A 10,337-nucleotide genomic window follows, 5' to 3' on the forward strand; every position below is an offset into this window, starting at 1 on the left:
TATAATTGTCATATATAAAAATATCTTTATCTCCCACCATATGAGAAAGATGAATTTTCTAAAGTGAAAGGCATGGTATGCAGTTAGTAAGCTCCTAAGATTTTATTTTACTTAGAATATCTTAACAATCTCGAATGAAAAAACTCAAAACTAAAAAGTTGAGGGGCCATACTTTTTATGTAACAATTTTCATCCATGGTTGTACGAGGCTATTCTTCCTACTACCAACATCCTCATACCTCTCATGTTGCATGCAAAGGTATTTAATATAATAAAAAAAATATCAAGCATCTGGTGATACGCATGCAGCCAAACAATACCAAGCCCAAGAAGACTTGAGGCATGTATGGATTTATGGTGGGCATGTTCATACCTCTCATTTGTAGAATGAACACGTGTGCTAAATCGATCTACCATACTAAACCAAAATTTGTGGTTGTAGAGCAGTAGCAAAATGGCATATAGTCATACATAGAGTAGGAATGTTATTGGTATTATAGAGAACAACTAGAAAATAGGCTACTTACCATTGACATCTGCATCTCTCCTATATGAGTAGGTCTCCTCTTTCGTCCAGCTCATCTTCAAGACACTCTTTCTGCTACTGCCATTGTCCTAGGCTACAAATTGTCATATACAAAGTATCTTTATCTGACACCATATGAGAAAGATGTTTTTTCTAAAGCGAAAAGGTTGGTACACGGTTAATAAGCTCCTAAAGTTTTATTTTACTTTAAGTACCTTAACAATCCTATAAATCTTCAATCATGGTTATATGAGGACACTCTTCCTGCTACCGCCATCCTCATACCTCTCATGTTGCATGCAAAGCTACTTAAAATAATAAAACAAATATCTAGCCTTAGATGGCATGCATGGAGCCAAACAATGTCAAGCCTAAAGAGACACGCGATGTCTACCAATCTGTTGTGGGCATGTTCATCCTAAATGGAATTTACCTCTCATTTGTGGACTAAACACATGCACTAAATTGATCTACCATACTAAACTAAAACTTTGCGATTGTAGAGCAGTAGCGACATGGCATATAGTTGTACATAGAGTAAGAATACAATTGGTATTATGGTGAACAACTAGAAAATGGGCTACTTACCATTGACATCTGCATCTCCCCTATATGAGTAGGCCTCCTCTTCTGTCCTACTCATCTTCGAGCCACTCTTTCTGCTACTGCCATTGTTCTAGGCTACAATTATCATATACAAAATATCTTTATCTGACATCATATGAGAAAGATGATTTTTCTAAAGCAAAAAGCTTGGTACGTGGTTAATAAGCTCCTAAAACTTTATTTTACTTTGAGTATCTTAACAATATCAAATAAAAAAACTCAAAACTAGAAAGTCAGAGATCTCATGGAGAGGGGCAGCATTTTTTATATAAAAAACTCCATCCATGTTCGTATGAGGCCACTCTTCTGCTACCGTCATCCTCATATCTCTTACGTTGCATACAAAGCTACTTAAGATAATGAAACATATACAACTTCAAGTAACGTGCATACAACAAAACAATGCCAAGCCCCAGTAGATATGTGGCGTGTGCCAATCTGCAAAGGGATCGAGAGGCCTCCTGACTGCCTGCAATTCCTAGAGCGGCATGTGTCGTGTAGGGAAACATCAACATGAGTTGAATCATTGGGAAGCCTCCAATTTATCCTTGCCAGACTCATTTTCTAACACATCGTACTCTTATTCGCAACGCCAACTAGTATTTCATAATAAAATGTGATGTACACAATTTCTAAAAGCATGCATGTTTCGTTGCTTAGTTCTATCGTGAGTCTCAATTACTTATCATGTGTTTAGTTAGATGGATAAATCATGACAAATGAGATGATACAGACTGGGTTTTCTTAGATTGGAGTCATGGCATGTTTATCCTAAATGGAATATACCTCTCATTTATGGACTGAACACGTGAGCTCAAATCGTTCTACAAGACTAAACCAACATTTTGTGGCAGTAGATGAATAGGAACATGCCATATATAGTCGTACATAGAGTCAGAATGCTATTGGTATTATAGAGAACAAGTAGAAAATGGGCTACTTACTATTGGCAATTGTATCTCTCCTATATGAGTAGGCCTCCTCTTTCATCCTACTCGTCTTCGTGTCACTCTTTCTACTACTACCGAGGCTACAATTATCATATACAAAGTATCTTTATCTGACATCATATGAGAAAGATGATTTTTCTCAACCAAAAAGCTTGGTACGCGCTTAATAGGCTCCTAAAGTTTTATTTTACTTTGAGTACCTTAACAATCTCAAATGAATAAACTCAAAAATAGAAAGTTGTGGATCTCATGAAGAGACAACATTTTTTATACAAAAATCTTCATCCATAGTCATCTGAGGCCACTCTTCCTACTACCATCATTCTCATACCTCTCATGTTGCATGCAAAGCTACTTAAAATAAAAAAAATCTAGCTTCAGGTGACGTGCATGCAGCAAAACAATACCAAGCCCCAGCAAACATAATATGTGCGCTAATCTACGGAGGGATTGGGAGGGCCCCAATGGCCTCTAATTCCTTGAGCGGCACGTGTTGTGTAGGAAACACCAATAGGAGATGAATCATAGGGAGGGCTCCAATTTATCCTTGCCTAGCTCATTTTTAACACACTCTGCTCCTAATCACAATGCCAACTAGTATTTTATAATAAAACATTTGCTTGCATGCACGTCACCTGAAGCTATCAGGACAACTAGTATTTTATAATAAAACATTTGTTTGCATACACAATTTCCAAAGGCATGCATATTTGCTTGCTTAGTTTATCGTGAGTTTCAATTACTTATCATGTATGTGTTTAGTTATATGGATAAATCATGACAAAATGAGATGCCCCACATCGGATTTTCTTAGTTTGAAGTCATATAGGGGCATGTTCATGCTAAATGGAATATACCTCTCATTTGTGAAATGAACATGTGCGCTCAAATTGATCTACCCGACTAAATAGACATTTTGCAGCAGTAGAGCAATAGGAGCATGGCAGTAATCATACAAAGAGTATGAATGCTATTGGTATTGTGGAGAATAAGTAGAACATGGGCTACTTACCAATGACATTTGTATGTCTCCTATATGAGTAGGCCTCTTATGTTCTACTCGTCTTCGAGCCATTCTTTCTGCTACCACCATCCTGGGCTATAATTGTCATATACAAAGTATCTTTATATGACACCATTTAAGAAAGATGATTGTTCTAAAGCAAAAAAAACTTGGTACGCAGTTAATAATCTCCTAAAATTTTGTTTTACTTTAAGTATCTTAACAATCTCAAATGGAAAACTCAAAACTAGAAAGTTATAGATCTCATGGAGGGGCAAAACTTTTTATATAAAAATCTTCATCTATGGTCGTATGATGAGGCGGACTCTTTTTGCTGCAATCATCCTCATACCTCTCATGTTGCATACAAAGCTACTTAAAATAATAAAAAAAATGTCTAGCTTCAGGTGACATGCATACAACCAAATAATGCCAAGTCCAAGCAGATATACATTGTGTGCCAATCTACGGTGGGCATGTTCGTCCTAAACAGAATATACCTCTGATTTGTGGAACGAACACATGTGCTCAAATTGATCTACCGCACTAAGCCAACATTTTGCGACAGTAGAGCAGTGGGAACACGACACATATATAGTCATACATAGAGCCGGAATGCTAGTGGTATTATGGAGAACAAGTAGAAATGGGTTTCTTACCATTGATATCTGTATCTCTCCTATATGAGTGGCCTCCTGTTCCATCCCACCCATCTTTGAGCCACTTTTTCCGCTACCGCCATCGTCCTGGGCTACAATTGTCATATACAAAGTATTTGTATCTGACACCATATGGGAAAGATGCTTTTTCTAAAGCGAAAATCTTGCTATGCGGTTAATAAACTCTTAAAATTTTATTTTACTTTGAGTATCTTAACAATCTCACATATATATACACGTGAACATAGGTACCAAACCTCTTGGATCTCGGGCCTTTTTTCTAAGACAGGCCTCTTATGAGGTCCGCGTCCAAAAATAATTTCTATTTTCAAAGACAAGCGTTTTAAGAGGTTTATCTCTGTTAATGTCTTTTGAGAGAGACTATTTTTTACCGCCTCTATAAATCTATTTTTAGAGATGAGCAATTTGTGACCATCTTCTAAATAAAATGATTGTCTCTGTATTTAATTGTCCGCCTCTCAAAACCCTTAGCTATTTTAGGAGTCACGTAAATTTTGTCACCGCCTTAGTTAATGATTGGGTAGTGTCTCATAAAATCATTTATGTAGTAATAACAAAATAAGCACCTGATCAAATATGATTTGTTTCTTTCTTGTTTATGACATCTTCATCAACATTAGCACGTGATCCTAAACCTACATATGGGCATTTCAAACAAATGAATGGTGCAATATGAATATATATTAAATTGATGAATAAAATTGACAATTAGTTCACAAACCACTCCTAGGCTAGTCAGTTGGAGCTATCTTCAAGCAGGGGCACTTCAAGCTAGATCCCTTGGCTAGTGGTGGTCGACGAAGGAGCTTATCACCTGCAACAATAAAGGCCTTACTGGATCATGTTAGTGGAGATTTTTCTTCTCAGCCTTGGATCCTACAATAGGCCAACTTGATAGATATCGAGCAGTGTCGGCCAGCTTTGATCCGATGGTTGGATGCTAAGCTTCAGCAGCAGCGACAAGTGGCTTTGGTACGGCGTGGGTGGTCTTGTTTGACTCTAGTTTGGTGTCACGATCTTGTTTGATTCTAGTGCATCGACGGTTGGATGCATTAGTGCTAGAGCTAGATCTGGTGGTGGGTGTTTAGATGCTTGGCATCCCTTGAGGGACTATTAGATTGGGAATGGGGTTAGTAGTTAGTAGATGACAAGCTATAAGGAGAGATGAAGGAGCTACAAATAGGGGTTAAGAATTAGAGAAAGGTCTTCACCTGCCATCTTCCACGCCGGCGGCATATCCTAACGGTGGCACCATGAGCACTCTCTCTTCCAGGTTGTGACTCTCTCTCTCCGTCTCGTATTCTTGCTGGTGGTTGGTCGCTCCTCGCTCACGATTCACAAGTTGTGTCAAGGAAAAGGAGGATCGGGCGAGCGGCGATCCCATCTATTATGCCGCTCGGGTGACGGCTGGGAGGTGGAAAGGAATTGAAGCTAGGGTTGCTAGGAAGATTTCCTTTTATAATTCATAGTTAGGCTTTAAGTTGGGCTTATTGGGCCTTGCCATTTGTGGATTCATAACAAGGACCTTGATAGGGATCGAGGACATGGACGAATGGAATGTTCCAAGCCCAACCTCACTTGATGGGGACCTCTTTTTGTCTATTAAACCTCTTGCGAAGATAAAAAATTTGCCATTCCCATCCCCTAATATGAAATCCCTAGTAGGAATTGGGGCACCATTGCCATCTCTAGTGTAGAGCTTGCACGACCAATGGATTTGCAGTGTCGAGACCATAGACGAGTAGGCTGCAAGCGAATACAGGTTTTTTGCGGTGGGTGTGTCCATAGGTGAGGTAGGAATTGAGAGAGCAAGTATAGGGTAGCATTTAGGGTTTTATAAAACTCGATGAGGATGGTTTTCCCTATTTTATTTTTGCACGGAGGACTAAATCGTCTCTATCATCATCCCCTAACAAAATATTCCCCAAAGAGAAATTTGGGATCCCCTAACAAAATATTCCCCAAAGAGAAATTTGGGATGGGTTGTTTCTATCTCTGTTGCCATAGCCACTCACTGAACGAGGGTAATTTTTTTCATTTAAATCCGTGTTAAACGAATCTCGTTCTCGTCCTCTAAGGCTGACTCTAATGATTTCTAAATCGCTAGTTTTATGGGATTTTATTGGATATGGAGGAAGGAGAACACCGCGCTAACACCCACGGACTCGCTAGTTGTGCACATACTCCTACGAGACTTCCTCTCACACCCTCTGCCGCCATCTCGTGAAAATGTTGCATGCTTTTCTATTTTTTTATTGTTTCCAAGCTAGCGATTTGATATTGCCGTTGAAGACATCCTATGGCCTTGTTTAGTTCACCTTAAAACTAAAAAAAACATTTCAAGATTTTCTATGACATTAAATCTTGTGACATATGTATGAAACATTAAATATAGATAAAAAAATAACTAATTGCATAATTTATATATAATTTACGAGATGATTTAAGCTTAGTCCATAGTTGGACAATAATTACCAAATAAAAATGAATGTGTTATAGTACCAAAATTATTTTACCTCCTCAACTAAACAAGGCAATAGAATTGCTCAAATAGATATCTGAAATGGTGTGTACAGTACATTTTTGTGTGTGTGCACTTTTTTGTCGGGCCATTCATACAGCAAAAAGAAAAAAAAAAGTAATCCACCAATTGCTATTTGCGCCTCGGCCTACAGCAAAAGTGCATCACTCACACACAATCGCTTCGAGGAGTTGTTGCCTGCGTTGCCGGCGCCAGGTCAGCATCGCACTAACCACGGACCACGGTAGTCCAATCCATCCCCGTCCAAGGTCCTCGACGCCACGCGCTCGTCCTGCTCGGCGAAATGGCGGTCAGGCACCTCCACCTCGAGATCGCCTCCCGGACGCTGGTCCGTGCCTCGCACCCGCCGCCGGGCTTCCCCTCCGTCCTCACCGTCTCCAACCTCGACCTCGTCCTCGGTCCGTTCCCCATCTTCCTCGTCTCAATCTACGCCGCCCCCGCCGCCGGCCCCGACACGGTCCTCGCCGCCGTGCGCGCCACCTTGCCGTCCTACCTCTCCCACCTCTTCCCCTTCGCCGGCCGCGTCGTGCTCGACCCGGAGACCAAGATCCCCGAGGTCGCTTGCAACAACGCCGGCGCCGAGCTCGTCGTCGCCGACGCCGCGGTGCCGCTCGCGGCCGTTGACTTCTCGGAGGTCGACCAGTCGCTGGGGCTCATCCAGATACCCTTCGACACGAGCCTCGCCTTGTCAGTGCAGCTGGTCCGGTTCGCGTGCGGCGGGTTCGCGCTGACGCTTGCCACCAGCCACCTCCTCGCGGACGGCCGAGCGTTCACCTTACTGCTGACCGCGCTCGCTGAGATGATCCGCGACGGCGGCCTCTCACGCGAGCCCCTGCTGGACCGGTCCCTGTTCAAGCCGCGGTCGCCGCCGCGGTACAGCGCGTCGCTGGACGCCGAGTTCGCCCGGTTCACGCCGGAGACCATGATCAACCCGCTCCTAACCGCGGCCATCCGGCGGCGGCTGTACCGCATCGACGCGGCCGACCTCGCGGCTCTGCAGGCCGCGGCGTCGTCTCCCGGCGGCGGGGGCCGCCGCGCGTCGCGGTTCGTGGCGCTGTGCGCGCACGTGTGGAAGCTCCTCGCGCGCGCCGTCGGCGACGCCAACCCCAGCTGCCGGATGGCGTGGATCGTGGACGGGCGGAAGCAGGTGGAGCCGTGGGACGGCGCGCTGGACCGCTACATCGGGAACGTGGTGACGTACACGGCCCGCGAGGCGAGCGTGGCGGAACTGCTGCGCGCGCCGCTCCCCGAGGTGGCGGCCATGGTGCGCGCGGCCATCGCGGGGGTCATGACGGCGGCGCGGTTCCAGGAGCTGGCGGACTGGATGGAGGAGCGGAAGGCGGCGTTCAGGGAAGGCGGCAAGTGGACGGAGGCGGTGAACCTGGGTCTCGGGAGCCCCGCTCTCATCATCTCCGGGCTGCTCCCGTTCGCCATCGACGGGGACCTCGGGTTCGGGAAGCCCAGCCTCGTGATGCCGTGGATACGCCACGGCCGCCTGGGGTCCGCGTCCGTGACGGTGGTGCCCAGCCCCAGCGGCGACGGGTCGTGGTTCTTCGGCGCCACCAGGATGTGGCCACGGCTCATGGAGGTGGTCGAATCTGACCCTTTGCTGAAGCCGGCAGCGAACCTGGGGATGGCGACGGCGGCGGGATCCCGTCTGTGACTCTGAGCTCGCGCTGGCAGTGCCGGCCATTCCAGTAAACCGGTACGTATCGTCTGAAATAAAATCTAAGTGCTAACATCTTATTTTGATATGTTGTTGAACTGTATTCTAACTTCACTTAACTTTGCATATATTTAGAATGATAATATGACTGAAGTTATATGTACATAAATCGTATGTAACTATTTTATAGGTAGCTATATTTATATATTTTACTAAAGTTCAGTATAGTACATCAAAATGTTCTATTCATATTCCTTCAAAAAGAATGTTCTATTCCTAGAGAGAGAGAAAGAGAACGGAATGATTCCTATTCCTTCAAAAAGAAGTGCTCTATTCCTAGAGAGAAAGAAGGAGAACGGAATGGACACCGATATAATGGTAATCATAGTGAGTGAGCACTCAACACTCTTGTGCCAGCGTTATTGTGCCCCTCTTGTATCGTGCTATTGAGGGCCCGTTTAGATTCTAATTTTTTTATTATTTGAAGACGGTAACAATCTCGTTTGTATTTGATAAATATTATACAACCATAGTTTAATTAGGCTTAAAAGATTCGTCTCGCGAATTATAGGCAAACTGTGTAATTAAATATTTTTTATCTATATTTAATACTTCATACATGTGTCTAAGATTCGATCTGATGGAGAATCTTGTAAATTTTTGAAATTTCGAAGACATCTAAACAGGGTCTGACTTCTTAGTTTTTACTTCTATGAATTCCTTTTGTGCCATGGAAATTTTCTATGAATGATTTAAGATTTGATTGCCACTTATGAATTGGCCGAACCGAAAAAACGAAATATTTTTGTACCAGCGAGAATGTACGACTACTACCACATTGCGCCAGTTGCCACAATGTCACGCGTTCGCCCACAATGTACGACTACTACCACTCATCAGCTCCGACAACAAACCTGATTAATACAGGTTGACAGACGGCAGTACAATCAAATCATATCATTTGACCACCACTTCACCACGGCCTCATTTTTTACAATTTGGTCTTTTTTTTAAGAAAGTTCACAATTAGATCGCTGGAAAACTTAAATGCAGAAATGGACCCAGGGGGTCGACGCCATGAAACATTTCGTCGAGGTATCACGTCTCGACGCCATGGATCATGGCGTCGAGGTCCCTGGCTGTGCCCAGCAAGGCTTCTGACGTGGATCTGACGTGGCAGGGAGCTCGGCGCCACAGATCACGGCGCCGAGCTCGGCGCCACAGTTCACGGTGCCGAGCTCCCTACTACATACCGGCCGACGCCCTTCGCTACCCGTAGACGCAGTTCATATTTTCATCTCCCCTCTCGGCTCTTTCTCTCCAAAAACCGAGCACGAATTTGGATTCAATATTTCGACCATCAAAAGTTTGATTTGTTCCATAAATCTTGAAGAGCCAGGTATACTCTTTCACATATTAGTTTTTGACACATTGATTTGACCTATATTACACGTATATTGTAGACTTAGATAAACCATTTCTAGTTTTTTGAATGGATGATTAATATTTATCTTATGTAATCGTAGAATGCCACGTCGTGGAAAAAGTAGCAAACCAAGGTAACCTTTCGACATGTTTCGATAAATTTCATTCGTTATTATTTATCATTTGGTAAATTGTAGTTTTCGGTTGAATCGTTATTTGCTATGATTTCTTAGAATTTAATTCTTTGAACTGTAGCTATGGCCGGACGACCGGGAGTCCGTACATCCACAAGCCGCTTCCTAGCGGTGTTCCAGTACCTATGTGCTTTTGTGGTGATCCTTGCAAGGTAGAAATTTCGGAAGACGAGGAAACCTATCGGCAGAGGTATTGGATGTGTTCCAATTTTGCCTGGGAGCCTACGCCAAAACAACGCCGCAATAACTTTATTGTAAGTTATTTTTTTCTATTGTGCACTTAGTATTTTGTGTCCTACGAAGCATGATTTAATTTTTTGAACAAATATATTTGTTGCAGACCCCTCCACCATTGTGTGATTTTGAGCAGTGGATCGACACTGAGATTAAGGAGTCCGACAAGCGGCTTCTACAAGGTCTAAAGGAGTGGGATGCAGAGCGTGCAGAGATATTAGAGAAGAGACGTAGAGAGGAGGCTCAAAGAGGGAGCACAAGGAAGAGGAGGAAAGAAGACGTGTTGCTGCGGCTCGGGAGGAGAGGGAAAAGAAGCTTGAGCGTGTGCGCCGAGCGAAAGCAGCGATGGAACTACGCCACTTACATTGAATAGTCTGGGTCATAGGGGTCTCTAGGCAGCCAACACCAACACCACCGACAAATCTTCCAGCCTCATTGGGACCGGATTGAGCATCAGGAACGACAACCACATCTTCCACACCCACCTCCTGAATGGGTATCAGAGAAGCTG

The 10,337-nt window shown here is 43.7% G+C and overlaps 1 protein-coding gene across 3 annotated transcripts; it reads left to right on the forward strand.

Moving 5' to 3' along the window:
• LOC8068792 (hydroxycinnamoyltransferase 2) lies at window positions 6,282-10,137 on the forward strand. 3 transcript variants are annotated; one of them, XM_021448728.1, is made up of 6 exons: window positions 6,282-8,012; window positions 8,788-8,900; window positions 9,027-9,372; window positions 9,500-9,532; window positions 9,654-9,846; window positions 9,933-10,137. In XM_021448728.1, the coding sequence occupies exon 1, from the start codon at window positions 6,591-6,593 to the stop codon at window positions 7,968-7,970; it is 1,380 nt and encodes a 459-aa protein (XP_021304403.1). In that variant the 5' UTR covers window positions 6,282-6,590; the 3' UTR covers window positions 7,971-8,012; window positions 8,788-8,900; window positions 9,027-9,372; window positions 9,500-9,532; window positions 9,654-9,846; window positions 9,933-10,137. The 3 variants fall into 3 exon arrangements, with proteins under 3 accessions (XP_021304403.1, XP_021304402.1, XP_002436488.1); XM_021448727.1 differs by having other exon boundaries at window positions 8,788-9,372; XM_002436443.2 differs by lacking the exons at window positions 8,788-8,900; window positions 9,027-9,372.

This window comes from Sorghum bicolor, chromosome 10 (genome assembly GCF_000003195.3).
Source record: "Sorghum bicolor cultivar BTx623 chromosome 10, Sorghum_bicolor_NCBIv3, whole genome shotgun sequence".
Lineage (NCBI taxonomy): Eukaryota > Viridiplantae > Streptophyta > Magnoliopsida > Poales > Poaceae > Sorghum > Sorghum bicolor.